Here is a 26,338-nt window from a genome sequence, read left to right as displayed (position 1 = left end):
GGTCAGAAAAAGGAGACAGGGAGGCAAAAGGGGTTCAATTAAAGAGTTTTATTAAAGTTTCTATTAATAACTCAATTAAAAGAGACAGACAAGCTGTTATCACCATTTAAAGAAACAAAACAAAACTCAAGCGTTGGTCAGTAAACTGAAAAGTAAGTAAAGAGGATTAGTTGCCAAACACACTCTTCTCCACGAGTAGGAGCAGAACACACAGCTCACTAGCTGCAAATCAACAGAGCCCTAGAGCTGCTCTTCTTCTTCTTCTTCTTCTTCATCTTCCATTTTAACGGCAGCTTGCACTTCCATAGGAGTTGCATTACTGCCACCCTCTTGTGTTACTTAGACTGCATCTAGCTCTTTAAATCCTCTTAAATAATCCCATACTTCTCAGAAACCAAAGAACCACTTCTATCCTTTCATGACATCCTAGCCATTCAACCACCTTTTCAAACCTGAGTCCCCCCTCATTCCAGTTTCTACCCTCATCATTCTCCTATAGTTACCATACCTCCTGCAGTTAATAAATACAAGCTCAATTGTTTCCATAACACCACACCAATTACACAGCCCCTTTAAATGTTTCCCCATCCTAGAAAGAGTGCCATTCAGGTAACAATGCCCTGTTCATAACAATCTCCTCCCTCCTATTCAGTCCTCTATTTGTTTTACTTCTACTGTATTTTGTACCCTATACAATTGTCTCCCTCTAGTTTCATTATCCCACACCATTTTCCATAACTTCTTACTTTCACTCCAAACTATACACTTTCCTTCCGATTTAGATAATGGTATCTGTACCTCTGCGTCTACTCTTTTAATAACTTCCTTAGCCATTCCATCTGCTTTTTCTGGCCCTAGAGCTCACCTTTCTCTGGCCTTTAATACCTTTAATTACTGATGGGACTCAGCTGTACAAAAGAAAACGGTGGCACCTAAGGTAGGAGGGATGGTAGGACACACCCACGCAGGTAACTTCAGGAGAAGGCCCAAAGGGCAGCTCATCTCTGTGATGCTTATCAGAATAAATCTGTGGGTATTTTGTGATCAATATCTAAGACAAATCAATAGAGTTATATTATTGACTTCTCAGAATCACACAGATGACAGCAAAAAGTTAACCAAACCTGTCAAAACAATAAACTGCATCTTCCTGTAGAAAACATTTTACTTGTAATGAAAGTTTTTAAAACTCAGTTGTTATTATTATTATTAGTAGTAGTTGTAGTAGTAATTTCTGCATTTAACTAAAAACTAATTCACAAGTGAAAAAGCTTTATTAATATTGATTTTCTTTTAAGATATGATAGGACAAGAGTGACAGTCATTTACATTGTACAGTAATGGAGGTTAGGTTACTGTAGATGAAGAATACCTTGATCAATTCTGTCCCCAGGAATGAAGGTTGTTAAATCTGTGGCTCTTAATCCAACCTTTAGATCAACAAAAACTGACATATTGCAGCACAAAATTTCTGTTATTAAGGTGGTTTATCAGTATGTAATAATATGGAAAAGAAAAAAAGACATTTGTACTGCAATGGTCAACATGCTACTGTAAATAACATTCAGGCACAGAAACAGATGAAGGAGTCTCACAGCTGAGTGTGACTGAGTCTGTCTCTGTGATCACTGGTGGATTAATGATGAGTTTACATGGAAGAGGAGCTGAAGAGTTGAAACAATAACTGCAGTTAGGATCACATCTGTGTCTGACCAACATATTGAAAGCATGCTTTGCTTTCACACATTAAGATAATATCAGTACTTTGTGGTAAAGCCGCAGACTCACTTTTGATGATGATGGAGGAATAGTCACTGTACAAAGAGTTTGACTCTCCCGTCTGGGGCGTGTAAGAACAATTCACTCTCCATGTGGTCTGAGACCGGCCATCTCCAGAAGTTTAGTTGCTGTCTGGTGTGTCGGACAGGAGAACTTTTCTTTTAACATATGTGTCTGAAATAGGTATAGAGTGGTTTTACTGCATATTGTAATATTGTTGTCTGCACACGGAGACTGATATATAAAAAGGTACAAACCAGTGACTGTAGAAAACATGGACGACGTGACAGCTCCCCAAAAATGAAGCCAATTGTCTCTATCGCCCCCTGGTATCTATATTTAACTCAAGCCCTATTTAATGTTGGTTTTTATAAAATATTAAATGTTTATGTAATTACAGTATTTTACCGTAGACTGACAGAATTACACTTAGTGGGAGTTGCAATCTTTTAACATTTAGTTTTTAATAAATTCTCTCTCCAGCAGATTTTCGTTGATGATATCAATAGCGAATTTAGTCAGAGAACCTAGTATTTACTTTCATGGTCACCTGCCTGATTTGGTGATGTTAGCAACCTTTCCTTCACCAAAACTGACTCTGAGGAAATCCTTGATCACAGTGACAGCCTCAGTCATATTGAGCTGTGAAGCTTCATTAGTGTAATTTCTACTTTGCAAGCCAAGTGTCTACAGGCTCCTCCTGTGGGCAGACACTAACAGGGACTGTGTAGTTGGAGATGGTTAGAAAGATTTTACCTGCTGGAGCTGAAGTTGGTGTGCTTATGTTGCAAAGCTTGATGCTTTTCTTTTTATGTCTCCTGGCAGTGACCCATCTACTATTGCCATAAACAGTAAGTACTTGAACTGCCATGAACTTCATATATATATATACTATATATACATATATATATGATTTTTCTTATGCAGATGAGGCATTATTTCTGTACCATTATTTGTTATTCCAGAGGCTTTTAAGCTATTTTTTTGCACTTGTTGTCTTGTAAAAGCCTATATTACATATTTTCTTTCACAATTCATTAACTCCACAGAGAAGGCATCGTTTAAATATGTTAAATATGTTTCTTTAAGCAAGTTCTTCATGACTGAGCTAAGTGTCCTCTTTTTTGGAAATCAAAATATGGTCACCCTACTATATCTGATTGTTTTTTTCCCACAGTTCAAGTCAACTGTTGCACACTTGGATTGAAAGGAATTGCAACCAGTGTAGCTTTATTAGTTTTACTTTACTGTGCCTGCAAATATATAGACATAGCACGTCGTTACACATTTGTACAGTCTCACACAGCTCTTTTTAGGCGCACTGCCTTATGGTTAGTCTTTAAATTCAAATGCTAATACTCCTAACAGTAACATGAATGAAATAACATAAACAAAGATAGTGTGATTCACCAGTTTTCACCCACTGTGATTGGACGATCTGATTTCCTCGTGTCAGCATTGTTCCCACATCATCATAATTAATGTTGTTCCAGGTTCAACATGGCAAGTGACCAATCACCTTCTTGTGATGTCATTCCTTTGCGACTTCGAAATACCCGCCTTCGAGTATTTCGAAATACAAGTGAAGAAGCGAGAAACCCCCGCCTGTCCGCCGAATTTGAAGTCAATTTAGGATACTTTCCTTTAATAAACGGTAAGCATTATACATATGTTCCTCACTTGGCTTGCTGTTTGTTTGCTAGTGATAGGCTACTTGACGACAGCATTAGCTAACCAGTGTTACGGTAAGCATTATACATATGTTCCTCACTTGGCTTGCTGTTTGTTATAGGCTACTTGACGACATTATTAGCTAACCAGTGTTCTCTAGACCAGCGTTCCCCAACTTTTTGGGTGTTTCGTGGCCCGGGGGTTGGGTCAGGCAAAATTGCAGTAGCTTCCCTGATCATTTTACAAACATAAGTGAAGAGAATCTGGACTAAAAGGCCTAGACTTATGGTTGTGTGCTGAATCTATGAATCAAACTATCACCTGGAAACATAATTAACTGGTCCATAGCTGTGAAACTGGACATGAGTTCTTGATTCTATGGAGATTAACAGTAATCCAGAAATTTACAAATTTGTCCTGGTACATCGCGTAAATGTTGTCCCTGGGACATCGCGTAGATGTTGTCCCTGGGACATCATGTTAAAGTTGCCAGAGACATACCATATGAAAGTTTAGCTTCTTTTAGCCCCTGTTTGTTTTATATATATATATATATATATATATATATATATATATATATATATATATATATATATATATATATATATATTAGGGGTGCAACGATATTCGTATCGATATTGAACCGTTCGATACAGTGCTTTTGGTTCGGTACGCATATGTATCGAACAATACAACATTTGTAATTTATTTTATCAATTTTCCTTCTGACGATGCTGTCTGTGTTGAGCGCTCAGTGAATCTGTGTTCGACTACTCCGCCTAGGCTGCACTGTCGAGCGCAGATCCACTGAGCGCTCAACACAGACAGCATAGTCAGTGTCACTACCCGATCCGTACCGGAAACCCGATCGGTACCCCGCATGCGCAAATCTTACGTCACTTCCTCTCTTTGCCAACATTGCGACATTCAATATATTTGAATGATGGGGTTAGCGCCCAGTTAGCTCCTAGCATTTCTCAACAGCTCTGCCTCCTTTTCGACTACCGGGACATTTAAACAATGGATAATCCGTATACAAAGAAATTCATGCTTTTCTCCTCAACAAAGAGCGTCCCCCGATTGAGCAACAGCGCCGTAACATAAGGAGAATGGCGCCTAATTACAGAGTTAATAATGCAGACTTTGTAATATCTCACGTGTAGATTCATCAGCCAGATGAAGTGTTTACTGACAATTGACAGTGATAGCTGACGTCATCATCACTATTCTAATCAATCCTCTCCTCACAGACGAGCATAAACACACTCGACTATCGCTAAATCAGATTTAACACACGTTTGTAATGATGATAATTCAGTTTATAATAGGGTTTATTCGCTCGGTCAGCAGGTGGCGGTATCCTCGTACACTGGGGAGTAAACTGCCATTAAACGAACAGAAGAAGAAGAAAACATCTGCACATGCGCCGGTCAGACTTTACACATGCGCAGTAAGGATTGGAGAGTCCTGATCCGTAACTTTCTTTTTATTTTTCGTTTTTGTCTACATTGTACTGAAATGCTTCATTATTGCAAACATTTTAAGATATACTTGTTATTCTTAACATTTTAACAGATACTCTGACCCATAACTATCGTAAAACGCTACGACCGGAAGTAGAAACCTTTCGCGCATGCGGGGTACCGATCGGGTTTCCGGTACGGATCGGGTAGTGACAAGGAGAAAAGCATAAATTTGCTTGTATACATCCATTGTTTAAATGTCCCGGGCTGTGGAAAAGGAGGAAGAGCTGTCGACAAATGCTAGGAGCTAACTGAGCGCTAACCGTATTGACACGTATCATTCAAATATATTTAAATGTCGCAATGCTGGCAAATACAGGAAGTGACGTAAGATTTGCGCATGCGGGGTACCGATCGGGTTTCCGGTACGGATCGGGTAGTGACAGCCCCCCCACACTCCCTAGCAGATCGTTACATGGAGAAACCTTTGGAATACAAGCAATCTGATCCACACAGGTATGCACACGGGTGTTCACTGCTCGTAGACCCAAATTACACCTTTCTTGGCCGCTACTTCGAAGCACATCTGTCCTGCGTGCTGCACAACAACATTGAATATTTAGTATTTACTGCTGTTTACACTTAGCTAGATTAATGCGATGGTGTTGTGTTTAGTATGTTGCTTTGTTTTTTTTTGCTTGTTTTCTATTTTTCTCTCAACAGGTGATCCAGGAGATTTTTTTTTTTTCTCCCCCCCCTTTCTCACTGTCCCTCTCCCCTTCTGTTTTTCCTTTCCTTCCTCTTTCTTTCTCCCTTTCCTATCCCTCACTCATGTCTGTCCCGTCTGTAACATCTGAAAATAAAATATAATAAATAATAAAAACAAAGATCCACCAAATGGACCAATACGGCAATGCCACGATGATCCATTTGGCAAAGTAAATCCATTGGGTATCCTTGTTGGTCTTCAGACAACAATTCTGATGGCTAAAGAACCAAATGGGACAGGCAAAAAAAAAAAAGGAAAAAAAAAAGAAAAAAAAAAAGATGGTGGCTCTCAAGCACAGCAATGTAAATCACACACACACACACACACACACACACACACACACACACACACACACACACACGTGTCTATATATACACATTACACATACATACACAAAGCTGTGTAAACCAACTGTGGCACACCCAAAATGCATGGCCACTTTTGTGTTAATCATTTAATTTAATTTATTTAATTTGTTTATCAGTTATTTTCTGTGGCTATTAATATCCAAAATGACTTTGACAACATGACCAACCTAACCAGTGCATTATTTTGTCACATAAACTGTATAGAAGGTACAAAGAAATGGAGCAACACCCCAGGCGGAACTATTATTCCAAGACAGGTGCAACCCGGTTGCTTTAGGGGGATGGACTTCCGCCCACGAGTCAGATGCAATCTGAGAGGCAAACCGAGTGCACTGTCTTCATTGCTCCTGAACTTTACCTGTGTTTGCAGGTTGGTACCTGGTAAAGAAATACTACCACTGTTTGTACATAACAATGTTTTATCTCCATGTTAACTTGTGAAGAAGTAGAACAGTACCTGTAACACTTATGGGCACTGCCGCGCAGTCGACTCGCATCAGTGTGAGACAGCGGTGTCAGGCTGCGCAGGCCGCTAGCAGAAACGGCGCGGTAATGTTTTGCATTGTGGGTCGTTAGCGCCCAGAGCATTGTCTTGTAGGAAGGTCATTCATATCGATTTATTTTCTTTTCATTATGAAGGTTGGTACTCCCGCACACTTTACTATTTTATATAAAGCTTATGATACAAAGATGTTTTATTGTTAAGTGTCATTGAGGTTTGAAAAGTATATAGCTGTTTAATATGTGAGTGTTAATGACATGTGAAGTAGAAAGAAGTTGTCCATGTTATGCAAAAGTGAATTTCATCCTCAGTGTGCTGTAAATGTGTGTCTAATTCTGCTCAATTCCAGTATTCAGAATCTGTACAGTCGTATATTGCTGTAAATTCATTGTAGATTACAGTGGCTTCCAACTGCTTAAGTAAGAGCAGGTGTGTACTTTTGTTTTGCTTAGACTGAGCGATCGCATGAAGTACATGTAAAATAGTGGAACGTGTAGAGTGTGAATTCATTTATTTTTCTACTTGTGACTTTGGGGAAATGGACAGATATGGACACTGGGACTGAAAAAGTCATGCACACGTGGATATTGTTAATGCTGTTCATGTTTATTGAAACTTGAATAAGAGATGCAATCTGAGAGGCAAACCGAGTGCACTGTCTTCATTGCTCCTGAACTTTACCTGTGTTTGCAGGGATTTCTTCTTTGTTATTGTGGCACCATTCTTGGGGCCCGTAACACAACTATAAATAACGAATCTAAACTTATATACATAAAATACAGAAATGAATGAGGTGGAATGAATACTACAAAATGTACATAAGGTGCAGCTGCAGTCTGGCAGTGGGAGCAGTGTGACAGGTCAACTGTTAAGAAGGGAGATGGCGAGGGGAAAGAAACTGTTCCTATGTCGGGTGGTCCTGGTCTGCAGGCTTCTGTACCGTCTGCCAGAGGGCAGCAGATCAAAAAGTCTGTGTCCAGGGTGTGAGGGGTCTGTGATGATTTTCCCTGCCCGTTTCCTGGTTCTTGAGAGGTACAGATCCTGGATGGAGGGCAGGGGCGTGCTGATGATCCTTTCTGCTGCCCGTACAGTCCGCTGCAGTCTGCTCCTGTCCTGTTTAGTGGCTGCTCCATACCAGACTGTGATGGAGGAGCACAGGACAGACTCAATGACCGCAGTGTAGAACTGGATCAGCAGCTCCTGTGGAAGACTGTACTTCCCCAGTTGTCTCAGGACAACTGTATATGTCAGTATATGTCCACTACAGCGCCGCAAGGTTTCCACAAGCATTAGAGAATTAGCTCTAGCTGCTAATTGTTAGCTTCATGACTATCGCTACCAATGAATATATACTAATGACACATAATGGGGATTAACAGCCAACTTTCCCACATTCTCTGCAATCTGTGGGCTCATCTTTAGGAACTGAGGAATAACTACCCTTCGCGTACCATGTCTTATTGGAGACTGTGGCACACATTATTTTACAACAACCAAAGAAAATAACATATTTGAACAATCAGAACATTTTAACCAAATATAATATTTTAACTAAAGATTATGGGGGGTTTCTTGTTTTGTCCACAATGCCTCTCTTGTCCTTACACAACAACTTGCCAAACGATCTGAAATGCTATCATTTGCACATGAAAGTGCACCTGTTACAGTAAAACTGGTCTGTTTGTACCAATGACTGCAGAAAACATGGACAAGGCGACAGCTCCCCAAAAATGAAGCCAAAACGTCTCTATTGCCCCCTGGTATCTGGCTGCAGTATAGGTCATAAACCCTGCCTCCTCCATGTTAGCGGATGGGACAGATATATTTTTTCCAAAGCTTCTTTCTTTTGTTATCAATAGTTCTCATCACACTGATTTATGTCCAAGGGGTCTCCTTTCCCATTAGTTTTGTTCTAATTCCTACCGCAGTGATATTACAGTTTTTCTCAAATGCTAAAACACATTTCACAAATGTTTCCACCATGTTCCCCAATGTCTAAACACAACACCCTTTTCTAAAGCTACATAAACACAACCACACCTTCCCACTGCAAAACTCAAACTTTCACACCAAAAGAGCAGCTCGAAGCTTTCAAAAATGTAAACACTATACACATCATTACACACTACAGCAAAACAATTGAAAACACAATGCTCAATTTGTGAGAAGGTTCTTTGTTTCATAACTGCCAATGCATATTTTTAGAAACTATACAGTAACGGATCGTCGTAGATCTCTGCAGAGGATTAGGCATTTAGATTTCTGAGTTTCATATGAAGAGTATAAATCTATAAAAAAATCCTGCATGTATGTACACTACTGTAACACAACTCAATGCAAAAACAGAATCTATTGCACACAACAGTACTCTTGAAAACATGATCAGGGTGTGAAGTTTTTTTATTTACGTTATTCACACCACAATCACTGTGCGGCATCATGTCATTGAGCTGCGTCGGGCCACATCACCTCATTCACATCGCAGGCTATATTGTCTCTTGCCAGGCACCATGGGAAAAACGCCCTGGAATGGCGATTCCATCCTTGGAAGGCCTCCGCTGGGATGTCAACACAGGCCAGCTCCATTGCCCTTAGGAGGGTCTCTCTTGTGTATGGTTGTCTGTCAGAAACCTTCCATCTCCACGATGAGAAGAACTCCTCTATAGGGTTCAGGAAAGGGGAGTAGGGTGGCAGACAGACGTTTAAAAAGTGGTCACTGTTGGTGGTGAACCACTCTCTGATTTGGTTTGTTCTGTGGAAGCGACATTGTCCCAAATGATCACATAAATGTGATGTGCGGGCCCAGGATGGTGTTGTTGGCGGTCCAGGAGGATGTCTTTTAGCTCCTCTAGGAAGGTGAGGAGACGTTGGGTGTTGTAAGACCCAAGGACAGCATGCCGGTGGACAAGCCCCTCCGAACCCATGGCCGCACAAAGGGTAATATTACCCCCCCGTTGGCCAAGGACCTCAGTGATGGCTCTTTGGCCAATGATGTTACGGGCTCTTTGCCTTCGTTTCTGCAGGTTGAAGCCAGCCTCATCCAGGAAGAGGTACTCATGAGGTCTAGCCATCGCGTCCAACTGTAATATCCTCTGTGAAAATGTGAAAGTGCACAGGTGTTCAGAACAACAGTCAATCAGGTAGCACAGTATTGTCCAGAAGTAATGTAGGCCAGTGAGCAACACAGTATGTCCACTAACTGTACTGTGAACATGGATGTATACACGGAAAACACGGACTGGAGCGTGTTCGAACATCAGGACCTTGAAGAGCCACAACATCAGTGCTCTCATATATTAACTTCTGTGTCAACAGTGTCACTGTGGACAAACGTCTCCGGGTGTATTCCAACCAGAAACCCTGGATGACTAAAGAGGTCCAGGTCCTGCTGAAGCAACGTGACGCCGCTTTTAGATCCGGTGATGGTATGCAGTACAGTGCAGCCAGATCTGAGTTGAAAAGAGGCATCAGAGAGGCCAAGGCAGCGTACAAGAGAAGGATTGAAGACCACTTCACCACCAACAACTCACGACAGGTATGGCAGGGAGTTCAGCACTTAACCAACTACAAACCTGGCAATACCACGTTGACTGAGGGTAACGCGGAGCTTGCAGAGGAGCTGAACCACTTCTTCGCACGCTTTGAGGTGAAGGGACCAGAGGCAGCAGCAGCAAAAACATCGGACAGCAGCAGTAGCCCAAGCCTTATAGTGCAGGAATATAAGGGGTTGAGGCGCACACTGAGGGCAGTGAACCCCAGGAAGGCCACCGGACCAGATGGGGTAACCACAAAGGTCCTAAAAGAGTGTGCAGACCAGCTGGCTGGGGTCTTCACTAAGATCTTCAACACTTCACTGTCCCAGTCCTGCATCCCGCCGTGCCTAAAGTCAGCCACAATTGTCCCACTGCCAAAGCGTACTAACATTAGCAGCCTCAACGACTACCGACCAGTTGCTCTAACACCTGTTTTAATGAAGTGCTTCGAGAAACTGGTCCGACGTCACATCATGTCCTGCCTGCCACCCACACTCGACCCGCTCCAGTTTGCATACAGAGCTAACAGATCAACTGAAGATGCCATTGCTACAACGCTCCAAACCACCATCTCTCACCTGGAAGTGCAGGGCCGTTACGCCAGGCTGCTCTTTGTTGACTTTAGCTCTGCTTTCAATACGATACTCCCGGACAGACTAATAGATAAACTGCTGGAAATTGGACTTCCTTCCACCACCTGCCGCTGAATCAAAGACTTCCTCTCAGACCGTGTACAGAGAGTTAGAGTGGGGCCTCATCTTTCCTCAGCCCTCAGCCTCAACATCGGCTCTCCACAAGGCTGTGTACTGAGTCCCCTACTGTACACTCTGTACACACATGACTGTGTTAGTTCCCACCCAGACAACACAGTCATCAAGTTTGCAGATGATACCACTGTGGTGGGGCTCATCTCAGGGAGAGATGAGACTGCATACAGAGCTGAAGTTCAGAGGCTGTCAGATTGGTGTGCAGATAACAACCTGGACCTCAATACCACCAAAACAAAAGAACTGGTAGTTGACTTCAGAAGGAGGAAGTCCGAGCTGCAGCCTGTCAGCATCAACGGGGAGTGCGTGGAAAGGGTCTCCAGTTTCAAGTTTCTGGGTGTGCACATAGACACAGACCTCCAATGGAGCTCTAACACCTCTGCGGTCTTAAAGAAGGCCCAACAGCGTCTCCACTTTCTGAGAATCCTCAGAAAAATGGACCTGAAGAAGGAGCTGCTGACCGTCTTCTACCGCTGCTCCATTGAAAGTGTGCTGACATATTGCATCGGTGTGTGGTTCTCCAGCTGCACCACAGCACACAGAAAGGCACTCCAGAGGGTCATCAACATGGCCCAAAAAATCATTGGACATCCTCTTCCCTCCCTGAAGGACCTGTACAGCACTCGCTGTCTCAAGAGGGCACGCAGCATCCTACCGGACTGCACACACCCAGGACACCGGGTGTTTAAGCTGCTGCCCTCTGGCAGGAGGTTCAGGCTGCTGAGGTCCCGAACAAATAGACTCAAGGACAGCTTTTACAACAGGGCAATAGCCCTGATCAATGTAAATAGTTGACCTGACTGGATACCTCCCTGGACTTTTTAGGGGGGAGGTAACAATGTTTAAAACGATAACAATAATATTTATATTTATAACAAGGTGCAATAATAATTAATGTGCAATAATAACAGTGTGCAATACACATACACTTATTCTTCTTTTTTATACTAAGTTAATATACTGTGTTGTGTTGTTTGTTGCGTTGTGATGTGTCATATCGTGCCGTGTTGTGTTATATGTAGTGCCGACGTAGAACAGTTTTTCCAATTTCATTGTACTATACTACTGTACTATGTATAACTGTGCAATGACAATAAAGAGTTATCTTATCTTATACTTACTTGCACATACTCGTAACGTAGGTTTTTGTGTCGCGCAGAGTTGCACTAAAAGGGAACCCTATAGACCTGTTTCATCCGCGTCTTTTGGCGCCGGAGAACTCGGTCTATTGTGGCCAAGCTGACATCGTCAATGCTCTCAAAGTTGACATTATCGGCAATGACTTTGTCTCTGATCTCCTGGAGTCTGATGAGGTTGTTCCCACGAACCATATCCACAATGAGGGTTTCTTGTGCCGCTGTAAATATGGCAACCCTCCCACCTCTATGTGGCATTCTTTCAACTCTAAAGAAAGAAACGTGTTGCTAATTGACACTACAATACAGTGCCAATACAGTCACAACTGATTTGAAAACAATTGACTACTTTCACAGGTTTGTAAAACTGTATTGTGACAAAGAAAGCAATCGAGTACAATACCTGTTGTGTTGTCTGAATGCCCTGATAATGGTGGCCACGGTGAACCTACTCAGGTTTGGACGGACTCTTAGTCCTGCTTCAGCCATTGTCATGCCATGGACAATGACATGGTCAATGACTGTTGCTTGCATCTCATCCGTAATGATGGTGTGAGGTGGTCTTGCTCTCCCTCCTGGACCTTCTCCTCTCCCATGTTGGCCTCCTCCTCTTCCTCGTTGGCCTGCTCCTCTTCCTCCTCCCATTTGAACTCCTCTTCCTCGTTGGCCTGCTCCTCTTCTTCCAGGGCCAGCTCTTCTCCCTCCTCTGCATCGAATTCCTCTTCCCCTGACTCTGCCTTCATCCATTGTGTTTGTTTGGAATCTTCAGTATACTCTGCACTCTGAACTTGCTTTTATACATGTGGTCACAGCATTAGCAACAAGTGTCTTCAATTTTGAGTCGTTGTGTGTAATGAATGACGCCAGGTGTGTTCATTGTGTTCAAATATTGCTGACTGTGGCAAGCATGTGAGCAGAGTTCTTTTGCAACTTGTGTTTTATCAAGGAAAGATGTGTTTAGATTTATGACAATGGAGGATTGTGTTCTGTGAATTGTGTCTTCATGTGACATGTGTTTATGATATTGGTAAATGATGGCTAGATTTAGTAAACGTGTTTAGACAACTGGTCATTTGGTTTAGAGGATTGGCTTTTGTGTTTTAGCGTTTGAGAAAAACTGTAATATCGCATTGACCTTCATATCAGTCTATTGATCTTGAATGAGAGGTCAGAGGTCTAATCTGACATGACATTTCAAGTCTTTATACGGTACTTTTTTTTTCCCCTGCCTGTCCCATTTGGTTCTTTAGCCATCAGAATTGTTGTCTGAAGACCAACAAGGATACCCAATGGATTTACTTTGCCAAATGGATCATCGTGGCATTGCCGTATTGGTCCATTTGGTGGATCTTTGTTTTTATTATTTATTATATTTTATTTTCAGATGTTACAGACGAGACAGACATGAGTGAGGGATAGGAAAGGGAGAAAGAAAGAGGAAGGAAAGGAAAAACAGAAGGGGAGAGGGACAGTGAGAAAGGGGGGGAGAAAAAAAAATCTCCTGGATCACCTGTTGAGAGAAAAATAGAAAACAAGCAAAAAAAAACAAAGCAACATACTAAACACAACACCATCGCATTAATCTAGCTAAGTGTAAACAGCAGTAAATACTAAATATTCAATGTTGTTGTGCAGCACGCAGGACAGATGTGCTTCGAAGTAGCGGCCAAGAAAGGTGTAATTTGGGTCTACGAGCAGTGAACACCCGTGTGCATACCTGTGTGGTATGCACACTGATGCAAATGTGCTGTTATGATTTGAAGAAAAAACAAAAAGATATCTGGGCACATCCTTAAAAAGAATGAATTTGTCCAAAAACAAACAAACCCAGCTGTAAAGATATTTTGTTTATTGGCAACATAAATGCTTAACTATTTTTAAAAGTAATTATAAAACTTAAAGTTTGATAATGACTTGATAATGTGCACTTTATTTAGTTAAAGTGCTAATTTCAATTAGAATTCAAAGGCACAGCATTTATTCTCATATTTAGATCAATTATCACAGTTGACCTGGTTTTTAAATAAATTACCAGTTCATGGCTAAGTAAAGCCAGCTCATGTTTTGTGTTTTGTTAAACCATCAAGAATGGAACTGGAAAAAATACACAAGTCAAAAATGCAATACCATAATTGTAAATAGTGATGTAATGTTGAAGTATTCATTTGTTCTCATGCTGGGGCTGATGTAAATATATGAAGTATAGAAATAGAGGCTAGAGAATGCAGAGTTGTTCTCTCACCCGTGTGGTCTGCATTTAATTATATATTTGGGTTTCACTTTTTCAAGGCAAGACTTTTAAATGTACTTCATCAGCATCTGCACAAGAAAATTTTATTCACGGTCTGCTTTTAGAGAACATGAACAGATATAAATTTGCACAATGAGACGGTTTCCCTTTTTAGTATTGAAGTACATTCATATTTTGTTTACTTTTTTAAAATTCACATTGATGAAATAATATAAATTACCAGAAAGACAGTGTAGATTTTAACATGGCTTTATTCTATTTGTTCTTGTTTTAAAGCCAATGATATTTAAGAAAAAACTTGATTTACAGTTTGTTTTTTTGTCTGTGTGTGTACTCATGTGAATCTGTGTCCAAAAGAATAAAACATATCCTGTTACAAAAATATCTTGAACATAATACAGACAATGTTTAATGCAGCTGCCATGTATTGGTATAGAAGGACTGTATTTCATACTGTACCATCCATGGTCAATAGAAACTTCTTGGCTTTACATATATCATCTCCCCTGCAATGTCTGCATGCAGTAATGCATTTTCTGCAAACGTGTCTGGTGGATCAGGTGGTTTTCTCATGGTCACTATCAGATCTCCTTTCCTTCTTACACCAAGGCAGTTTTTGCTCTCTTTTTTGTCATTTCTTATTAACATTGAAGCACATGGTGAGGAAATTTTCTCACATGCACATATATTCTTCTCTTAGTTTTTAGTTAGATCTTTGTTTGGTTTTCCTCAGCGCTGTTGTAAATATTTTTTTCTTTAATACAAATGTTGGCATAATTAATGTTGTATAGCAGGGGTGTCAAACTCAAATACACAGTGGGCCAAAATTCAAAACTGGAACAAAGTCGCGGGCTAACATTAATATTTATTGAAAAAAAAATTTTCCTCTAGATATAAGAATGAATCTTTTCTTATGGACTCAAACAAGTTTTGCTGAAAAACTGAAAATGGAACGAGCAAAGCTTAATACTAAACAATATATATATTAGCTGTATAATACCAGTAGGCCAGCTTTAATAGTAATTTGGTATGGCTTCGCGGGCCAAATGTAATTAGGTTGCGGGCCAAATTTGGCCCGCGGGACAGAGTTTGACACCTATGTTGTATAGGAATGAATGCTGCCAACCTTTGCAAAATTCTCAAATCCTTCAACCTCACTGACTATTGACATATAACTGTGATTGTAATTATTATAAACTGGTTTCAAACCAATAGTCTATTTTATAAGACTGATTAAACTAAAAACTTATTTAGATTTCCTGCTGATTTTAACAAATTTAGTTATTAGAATCTCTAAATTAATGGTTAATCAGTAAAGATCAGCTTAATTGCTTTATTGGTTTTTCTTCTTTTAAAAGTGGTGCCCTTATTAAGATCATTCCTAACAAGGTAGATAAACATAAAGAAAGCTCCAGCATTTTTGCTGGCACTGCCCTTGTGAGACACAGTAATGACAGTATATAAAAAGACTCCATAATGTTCTACAGAACACATTATGTAGAACATAGAAATGCTACTTGAATAATACTGCACTGGTAATACAAATCTCTGGGCTGACACCAGAAAGCAAGCCATGCACATACAAAATGTTAAATTGGGTTCAATAATTCTCTATTAATCTTTTGGAAATTATTGTCTTAAGTAGAAATATTATCCAGGTGAGATTCCTACAAAATAAAAGAAAGAAAGAAAGAAAGAAAGAAAAATATTTTCCTGTCTTATCAATATGGCTTGAGTGTGTAATGGCCATTCAGTCTTATCTTCTGTTTTCTGCCAGTTAATTATTTTTAATGTGTTTCAGCGTGCCTGTAGAGTGCTGTATGCCAGGTCGGTTTTCACTGTAGGTGTTTTATCTGGCTCCTCAGGGATGCTGGAGTACAAGTGGTATAAGGAAGACTAGAAAAAAAATAGAGCAAAAGTTATTTGCATCTGTATTTTTTTCTGTAGTAAATATATTAAATGCTGAGGATGCACTTGTCTCACTTACATCCTCAGTTTGAGACTCTTGTCTTTTGAGTTGATTAGACCCTGTGAGTAACACAGAACCAGAGTTACCTTTATTTCACTTTGTATGTCTTCTTGTATGTGTATGAAATAGGAAAATGTCTGAGGAGTTTACCATAAAGGAAAATTATTGGGTTAGCAAGGTACGTTGAGTGTAAAGCAGGAGATTTAGTGTCACAAAAGTGGATCTCTTTTTACCACCTACATCACTATGGTAACCTATAATGAACACATTACCTGGTCCAGACCAGTCTATGTTAGAACTTTTGGCTTACAATTGGCTGGTAGTGACACATTTTCACTAATCCTTGTTTTTATAGTATCCAGTAAGTGCAATATCGATTCACTACTGAAGGAAACCATTTTATATAAACAACATGTAGAAAACAGAAGTAAAAAAAAGCCCAGCAAACATGTCACATTGTCATGGCATGCATTCACATTCAGATGGCGAAGTAGAAAATATCTAATCTTTTTTTGCTTGGTCCTATTCTTTTAACAAACTTTTGTTTTGAAACTGTTGTAATTGCAGCTACTAGAACACAGATTAGAAAAGTGATCAGTTACATTTGTAGATTGTTTATCACAGGGAATATCTATTTGATCACTAAAATTAATTTCTCATTTATTTGGTGACAAACTACAATTTCCAAGTCTCTTTTGTGTTTAATCTCATGCAGTCTAACCCTTTAGAGCTTTTACAGCTGTTACTTTAGAAATAGACAGCAGCACCAAGATTTCACTGAGCAGTAATATAAATAGATTAACACGTTTATTTTAGTGCTCTGTACACTTGTGATGATCTTGTGAATGGTTACCATGATCATGGTCAGCTGGATCCAATTCCAAAAGGAGACTTTGCTAAATCCATTTTCGGTTAGTATGTTTAATTATTTTATTTTAAAATATATCATTTCTTACGACCCTTGTTGGTTTTAATCTAGTTTAAACCAAACCACTCCACTGGATTTAGCTACATTCTGGACTGTCTTTTCAGAATCCAGTAGCTAGCTAGCTGATTGGAGACCGTGACAGCCAATCAGAATATTTGCATCCAAGTCTGTAATTTTGTGTGGTTCACGGTGCTCAGCAATCTGTCAAAAAATGTTTTAGTACGACTTTGGTAAAGCTATGAAGCCCCACCGCTTGATGGATTGTAGGAGCATTACGGATACTGTAGTCAGGAGCCTCGCAGAGTAATACATTTATTTATGGAGCATTAGTATTTAATAAATGCTGACAATTTATTTCTGAGTAATTTTTTCATGTACATCTATGCTGTATGTTAATAAAAGTGCCTATGTGAGATTTGGGACACAGCTTTGATTAGGAATTCTTTTTTTTGTTCTTACTTTATGGCTTTAAAAAAATATCAAGATATCTATTGTATATCACCATCCAGCTAAAGAATACCGAGATATGTATTTTGGGCCATATCACCCATGAACATATGCACACATACATACACAAAGGTGTATAAACCAACCATAAATAACCAATCTAAATCTTATATACATAAAATACAGGATGACAGAAATAAAATGAATACCACAGATTGTGCATAAGGTGCAGCTGGGAGTGAAGGTAGACAGCGAGACAGAGCAAGTGAGTGAGAGAGAGAGTTTTGAGATGAGGGAGATTTGTGACTTTTAGCATGGATTATCTAGTTTGTGTGTTGAGTTGTCTTGTGTAATTAGTCTGTTGTGTAGTTGTTGTTTTGTTTTGTGTTTGAGTGATGGTACTAATGAATGTCACAAAGGCAGATTGCAATGTAAACGCTGTCTCTAGGTGAAAAAGAGGAGTGAGTCAGGCCTGCAGGGTTTATCCCTGTGGTGTTCTCCTCTGTATTGTGATGGATAAACTATTTTTTTTTACTGGCACAAATAATTTTGTGGGGCATCTTACTGTGACACCTGATTGTTCTCTCATTTTAATTATAGTAATATTTTTAAATGGTTGTACAAATTAAAAAACAAAAACAGCTGTATTGGCTGCATTTTTGGATAACTAGCTGTATATGTTTACAAAATATGTGCCTAAGTTTTCAAAATGTACAATTTATATTTGCATTTCAAGTTGTAAAAATAATTTACTCAACAAGTAAAAAATACTACTGGGATTTTATGTTTTTTGTGTGATTTCAGATCAGTTGTGTTAACACAGTATGTAAATGAAAAAACAACTACATTCAGACACGTGAGGTTGAGCTGAAAAGAACTATACGAAGCAAGGCAGAAAAAAAATAAAATGAAGCAGTTTGAACGTGAAATACAAATGTAAAATCAAAAGTTGTCAAAAATGCAGCCAGTTATATTTTGGACCTCAGAGTGCTAACCCAACAAATAGCGAAAAACTAGGTTTAAATTTTTGTTCATGACAATGCAGATTTCTGACATTTTTTGTAAATTTAAGCATGTAAGAATTTGATTTTTTTTTAACCAAAAAAGTGTGAAACTTTGGACTTTAGAAACTTTAGAAAGTTAGACTTGTGTTTTTAAAGCAACCACCACATGTTGTGTAGCTTTCTGGATTTTATACTTATTGGGCTACATATTTATTTATTATACAGGCTATACAGTCCATAAAATTAAAATTTGCATGTTTTATGTAACTAAAGTGTGGGCTACAGAAAATAATTAAGTTACAGACTATATTTATATGAAAATCATGTATACTTAGTGCATTTTAACCATATGTGACCACCTGCATATGTGTTTGATAAAAAGAACTTTGATTTTGCCACTCCATTTGATTTCCTTACCAACCTCATGCCACCCTCAGAACATTTCTCTTTCCCTGTGGGTTGCGCCATGTTGCAAGTTTTGTGAGGTACTTTTGTGATATTTAATGTATCTGATTAAATTTTTTTTCTCCCCGATATCTGATCCAGTAATTTACATCAGGATCAGACTGATACCCATACTGTATATCGGATTGGTCCATCCCTAGTTTCAAGTCCACTAATGCAAAGAAAGCCTGGCTACGTTGATCTTGGTTTGTAGTATACCCCTCTGATATTCATGCACTAAGATGGTGTTTATTGTATAAATGCTTTGCACAATAAATTATATCATTTTGGTTCCTCATCAAAATAATGTTACTTGTTATACAACTGTAACAACCCTTAGACCAAAATTTAAAAAAAGGAAATAAAAAGCAGTAGCTAACCTTTAGGTGGGTCATCACCAGGGACCAAACTGGTCATATTGAAGGCTTCAGTATCATTTGGAGACATCTTGTTTGATAAAAAAGAGAAGAAAAGGAGTAAGACGAGAAGTCATGAATGACCTGTAATTAAATACGTGAATTATTAGTAGATAAAGGGAATTTTATTAAGACAAAAAAGAAAAAGAAAAGTACCCATGCTCCTCGGCCAGTTTTTTTTGCGCTTGAAAAATTATCTACAACAAAAGGCAGAACAAAAATCAGTATAAAAACTACCACACAGGGGGAGAAAAAGACAACACTCAAGGATATCCTATTAAACACAATACCAGAAATGATTAAAGAATAAATATTTAATTAATTAAAGTCATAGTGGATTTGACAGCGATGTTACATCACGGAGAAAAAGAAAAGCATTAATTGTCAAGTGATTGTTAGTTAATACATACTAAAGTGTTCTCTGCTTTAATCTCAAACAGCAATCTGTCATTAAGCTTCTCTCATACCTTTTTTGTCCATTTTGAGTTCATTTTGTATTTTTGCTTTCTTATATTATATTGAAAATATGTTCTTTTGTTGGTATTACCAGTTAGGTTTAAGTTGAGTTTTATTCTAGTTCAGGTTTTCATTTATGTTTGTATTTCATAGTTTCTTTCATGCTCCTGCTCAAAATCATGTTCATAGTCATGATAGTCTTTCCTAGTTTTTCCCGTTTAGGTTTTAGTTTAGCTCTCACCACTGTTCATGTTGTTTTGTTTTGTTTTCTTGTTATCTAATAAAGGCTCGCCTTTTGTTTAAAGCTCACTACCATCTCCTCTCATGTTCTGCATTTGAGTCCATTTCACAAACACACTGGCGTACATGTTTGCATCCATCCAAACAGGTATGAGAAAAAAAACCCTGTCATTTTGTGGCAGCAGTTGTCAATTGACTCTGGAAGCAGAATACTACTTGAAATCTATGTGGGGACAGGCATTCTCATGGGTGTGTGATAGGGTGGGCAGATCGAGCCTAATATCGATACTAACACTGGTATCAGTATTGGACAGATACTAATGCAGTTGGATCAAAGGTTGCTTCTATCCAGTTTGTATGCTCCCCACTGAACTCTGTTAAATACATTTTTACTATATATTTTTTAAATTAAAAAATATACTTCAAACATGCACTATGAAAAATATCTAAACCTTTCTCTGTTTTGTCATGTCAATGCTTTTTACCCCGTAGCACATTTAAACAACAGAAGCTGACACAAAGTCTTTTAAAGACTGGCACATTTACATCCCAAGTCTCTAAAAAACACACTTAATATATTAGAAAAGCTAAAAGTATTTTTTTACTGTGTTTTTTAATTGTGTTTAGTAAAAGTCAGAGCACTCATTCAGCAAGACTGAACTTAACAAGAGTTTTATTGCTTGGTTGATAGATACATAAGAAAACTGGGAGGGCTAAGGGCAGATACAAAATGGACATATGGAAAGGGCATAGCAAGAGGGAGATTGCGACACGTGACGGTGGTAGATGGACAATAAATACATGAGGGCAAATGAGGGAACAAAACACAGGTAGAACACAGCCACCTTGGTTGGTAATTCGTCCCATTCATGTCTTTGTCTTATCTCTGTGTCTCTGGAACACAGAGACAAGACAAAGACATGAATGGGACCAATTACCAACCAAGACAACCTAAACTAAAATACTGATAAACCTGAGCACAAGCAAACTGAACTGTGAAACATAAGACACACGGAGAACATAAGAATGAATAAACAAGACTCAAAACTCTAACAGAAAACACTGGGTCAACAACCCAGGTACCCTAACACGATAATGCATCTCATAAATCATGATACACTGTTCTCCCCTACATAAGATCTCTTTATAGATTAAAAGTATCAGTATTGGCAATACTGCTGTTAATTTACCTGGTATCGGATTGATACCAAAATTTGCCTACAGTTTGCAACTAGTTGTTTTGTCATTGTAGACAAACTTCTGGACCTTGACAAGACTAGTGTGCTAGACAACTTAACACTGACTGTGCTTTCATTGGCCACTTTGGCCTATGATGCAAGAAATCTTTAATAACTCCTTTAAGGTGTTGAAAGTTTTAATGATAGAGAAGGGAATGTCTGCCATGTCCAGCGGATCATTTGGAGGCTCCATTAAGACTTTTAGATTGATATCTCGGAGTAATCACTTAGTTGACCAAATGCACAGAGTTTAACTGTTTATGCTAAAACTTATTTTACTTACTTTTTTCATTGATATTTAATGTCGTTGTACATATTGGCAGTTAATCACGTCACAGAGTTCTTGTGCTGTTAATTCAGCTCAGATTATTTTTTAATATAGATATATTTGATACATGTTAGAATCAGGATCATCACCACTGATCATTTTTAGCTAATAGTAAATAGTTAGATAACTATAGCAGTAATAACATTTTACAATTCTATAGGCAGGAGGGAGTGCAGAGAGGTGAAGACTACCAAGGAGAGTGCAGCAAAAGAGTGGTATGTTTTAATCTGGTGCAATTTGCCAAAATAGGGTTTGTTAGATGACAAGGGAGGCTTTATTATTTTTATTTTTTTTAATGAATTAATGTATTAGGGGGCAGGAGGGGTATGTCTCTGCTTTCCTTCCTCTAAAAGTCACCACACACCGTTAGGATGTGACATCAATAGAGTAAGAGCTAGATTAAAAGAGCTGGGCGAGTTAATATATTCACTGTTGTGTTGAAGCAGTGAGGTACAGTGTTGGTGCGGAGCAGCTGAAACATAATGCTGAGTCTTAAAGAGGAATAAGAAAATTGTGGGAAAGCGTGTAAGTATGTAAGAGAAGTAAAAGATATGGAGGTCAGAGGAAATCAGTCGGTTTATGAACAGAACGGCGGTGGAGCTGGTCGGTCGATTTTGTGTATAAACCTTTTATAATATAGTGTGATCACAAATACCTCAGACTGTAGAAAAGCTTTGGGGTTATACATGACATAAGGAATTGTTACTGTCCTTACCATTTCTTCTTTTCACGCAGACAAGAGCCATTCCCAGTGAGATGATGCCCACAATTACACCAAAACCAGTTGCAACTACAGGTAGAAGTTTATGAGCAGAAGGTACTAGAAAAGCACAGACCACAAACAAGTGTCAGTCTTACTTCCAATTTTGGTGAAAGTAAAGAAGAAAGACATCTACTGTTAAAAACCAACAAATCTCTTATTTTATGGTCTTGAGAGCAGCAAAGTATGCCGAATGACATGTAGCAAAGAACAAACTTCACTGATATGCAAAGCAAAACCCTCCTAGTATGATGAATACACAGTGCAAGGAAATTTCGCTCACCTGAAGATGTCCTTGGTGTGGTCACAAAAGAAGTCATCCCTGTAGTGCTGAGCTTTGTAGAAACTGGGTCTACTGAAATGTCTACGGTTAAAAACCAACAAATCTCTTATTTTATGGTCTTGAGAGCAGCAAAGTATGCCGAATGACATGTAGCAAAGAAAAACTTCACTGATATGCAAAGCAAAACCCTCCTAGTATGATGAATACACAGTGCAAGGAAATTTCGCTAACCTGAAGATGTCCTTGGTGTGGTCACAGAAGAAGTCGTCCCTGTAGTGCTGAGCTTTGTAGAAATTGGGTCTACTGAAATGTCTACGGTTAAAAACCAACAAATCTCTTATTTTACGGTCCTGAGAACAGCAAAGTATGTTGAATGGCATGTAGGCAAAGAAGAAACTTCACTGATATGCAAAGAAAAATCCTCTTAGTGTGATGAATATGCAATTTAAAGAAATTTTGCTAACCTGAAGATGTCCTTGGTGTGGTCACAGAAGAAGTCGTCCCCACTGAAACGAATATCTCTAGATGTCAAAAAACACCACAGCAATTGACCTGGGCATTTTTATTTACTTATAAAAATCTTAACAATAATTGTGTTTTTCCTGATTGTGTGACTTGTAAAGTCCATAGACGGGGGAGGAGCAAAGGTCAAAGTGTTTTTTCAGCTGCAATAAAAGAAGATTGTGTAGTGATTGTTTCATTATTTAAGTTTCTTGTGGATTCACCACAAAAGGCATTTTTCTTCCACTTCTGCAATACTGTCATAAAACAGCCCAGTGTCAATGTTTTACAATTAGTCCTACAACACTTAAACAATGTTGTAGGGCTTTAATAATGATTGAGTGATTCAAATACTTTGATTATAAAAAACTCTCGACACAGTCTTTGCTTCGATGCTTCCTTTAACACGCGGCTCTGTAGTGCTCCGATGTATTAAACGATGTAAACACAACGACCTGCAATACAAAAGTATTTAGAAGCAGTGTGTGAATAAAAGGTTTGACAACATTGATCCCACACACACTGATAACACAATAGCAACAGTGATGATGACGCTGACACAGTTTAACATGCAGCCGGAGTTTGTTTATGCGCAAGAGCAAAGAAGTGGAGGCGTTACTGAGACAGTGAGGTCAAGGTGAGTGAAACAGAATGTGTTTCTAATGTCAAAACAGCAGCGATGTTCCTGTAATCACCATTAAAACCTTTACTTTAGTGAGTGAGTCCGTCATCAAAGCACCTGATCAACAAACTCTGGCGTGAAGAGAAGCAAACTCTGCAGCTGCTCCATCCACCGCTATTTGTTTTAAACAGAGAAAAAAATCTGCAGTAAACCTCCAGAAATACTATTAAAATATGCAGATGATCTGTTAACTGAGTCTGACACCAGACTGGTTAAATCATACAGCTTGCTGAAGGCTGACGGTAGCAGTCTTATTGTACATGGGAGTGGTATCTGCAGCAAACAGGGGCTAAACCGTATTAACTTGAAGACTCTTGTAACATTTTCACACTGAAAGTGAAATCATATCAGATAATGTGATAATTAAACTGCATTAATATTTAAAAATATAGGAATAAAAACTTTTTTAACAACCTAATAAAATATAAATGGGCATTTAAACTCTGATCCGCTGACCTGAGAGCTATTAGGTTGGACACTAAAATATTATTAATATTAATTATTAACATCTAGACCATCGTATCATCTGTTTTGTGCCATAGTTTAGATTACACATATATCTTGTTTTGTTTTATTGGACCTTTGACGATATTTTTAACTATTTATACTTTTTTTTAATTTAAGATAAAGCTTTCTTAAAATACATTTTATATAAATACACACCCACACACACACACACACATACATATATATATATATATAATTTACATATAATTTTAAATACAATTTTTTTGACAGATCTTATATCTTATATGCAATAAACTTTATAATTTCGAAAAATGGAAGCTTACTCAATTACTAAAAATAATCGGTAGCTGAAGCCCTATGATATTGTTTTGCTGTCATCTGATGTCAGTACATAACACATAATGCACTGTAAATACATCCATCAATACTCAGAATTCTGCTCCCTGGATGGAGTTAATTTAATTCAAGAGATAGGCAGTTTATTTAAGGATGGAAATATGTATCACCTCCTAATATCTGGTGATTACATTGTTAAAGGTAAACAGAACCTTATAAACATCAGGCTTTAGCTTCCCTTTTTGGTTTGTAGAAATAAATGCACATCCTGTAATGAGGTATAATAGAGAGCAGCACATTGTGATCACTTACTTTGTATGTTAATGAAGGATATGTTACTGTGAGGAGACTGGTATTGTCCTCCTTTATGCTGTGACATGTAAAAACATGTCACTTCCACCTCAGCAGGTGAACTCTGCTGTGCCATAGAGAGGAGCTCAGTTGCTGTAAGTGTCTGCAGACAGGAGATGGACGTAGATTTTCTTCTTCTCATGAAGTACAAAAAACACTGAGTCACAGAAACAGATGATGGAGTCTGACATTTCACTGTGACTGAGTCTGTTTCTGTGATCATCATTAGATTCATTGTCAGTTCAGGTCGAGGGGCTAAAAAATGTAAAGATTTCTCAAGTTAATTAAAGAAATGTTTCATTTATTTGAAAATAAAACCTAATAAGAGAAATATATGTATGTTATGCACATTTACATTTTCCTCACACCAAACAACCGACAAGTTGAGAGAAGTTGTTTTTTTCTACTGATACCGTTGCCAAACATCCTCATATTAGTTAACTGCATTAGTATTTACTCACTTTGTATAACAGCTGTAATTTCTGACATGTTACTCAGTGGAAATTTTGTTTTAAATTGACTCTTAAATTCAAACAAATTGCAGTTTATTTAAGAATGTAACATCGGTTACATGTAAATGAAAAACTTTATAAAAATCAGTTTTTAGTTTCATTCTTTGGTTTATAAAAGCTAAAACTTTATGCACATACTGTACAGAGGTATACTGTAGAGCCGCATGTTATGATCACTTACTTTGTATGCTGATGGAGGACGTGTTACTATGCAGAGACTTATGTGGTCCTCCTTTATGTTCTAATGTGTAAAAACATGTCACTTTGACCTCAACAGGTAAACTCTGCTCTGCCATAGAGAGCAGCTCAGTTGCTGTCAGTGTCTGCTGACAGGAGATGGACGTAGATTTTCTTCCTTCCATAAAGTGCAAAAAACACTGAGTCACAGAAACAGATGATGGAGTCTGACATTTCACTGTGACTGAGTCTGTTTCTGTGATCATCATTGGATTCACTGTCAGTTCAGGCCGAGGGGCTAAAAAAGGTAAAGATTATTTTTTTAGTTAAATAAGCAAATGTTTCATTTACCTAAAAATAAAATATATTAAGTGAAACTGAACTGAGAGTTTTACTTTTTAAAATGATCAAGTTTAATACACATGAAACATAAATTCCCACAACCCTTAAGTTGAGAGCAGCTTTGTTTTTTGTACTGATACTGTAGACAAACATCCTCACATTAGTGCACTTCAGCAGAATTTACTCACTCTGTATGTTGATGGGTGACATGTTGCTC

The 26,338-nt window shown here is 38.5% G+C and overlaps 1 protein-coding gene and 1 long non-coding RNA gene across 2 annotated transcripts in view; both read right to left on the bottom strand.

Annotated features, from left to right (window-relative positions):
• LOC147330721 (uncharacterized) overlaps positions 1-26,071 on the bottom strand; it is a 43,000-nt gene extending 16,929 nt beyond the window's left edge. The window contains exons 1-5 of the mRNA XM_086294069.1: positions 25,784-26,071; positions 25,052-25,345; positions 23,217-23,258; positions 22,984-23,064; positions 22,425-22,529 (exon numbers count right to left, since the gene is read on the bottom strand). Coding sequence (XP_086150195.1) covers positions 22,425-22,529; positions 22,984-23,064; positions 23,217-23,258; positions 25,052-25,345; positions 25,784-26,048 — 787 coding nt within the window. The 5' untranslated portion in view covers positions 26,049-26,071. The remainder of the gene's footprint in view (positions 1-22,424; positions 22,530-22,983; positions 23,065-23,216; positions 23,259-25,051; positions 25,346-25,783) is intronic.
• Positions 15,898-19,610, bottom strand: LOC147330722 (uncharacterized). The gene is made up of 3 exons (XR_015129245.1): positions 19,412-19,610; positions 16,227-16,267; positions 15,898-16,135 (listed from the first exon to the last, which is right to left on the bottom strand). It is a non-coding gene; the product is annotated as an uncharacterized LOC147330722 (long non-coding RNA).
• Positions 26,072-26,338: the final 267 nt, after the last annotated feature.

Source organism: Aulonocara sp. 'chitande type north' Nkhata Bay, linkage group LG5 (assembly GCF_057382095.1).
Source record: "Aulonocara sp. 'chitande type north' Nkhata Bay isolate Kocher_YH1m ecotype deep benthic linkage group LG5, A_spYH_male_GT1.1, whole genome shotgun sequence".
Lineage (NCBI taxonomy): Eukaryota > Metazoa > Chordata > Actinopteri > Cichliformes > Cichlidae > Aulonocara > Aulonocara sp. 'chitande type north' Nkhata Bay.
This window is presented reverse-complemented; position numbering and strand designations above follow the sequence as displayed.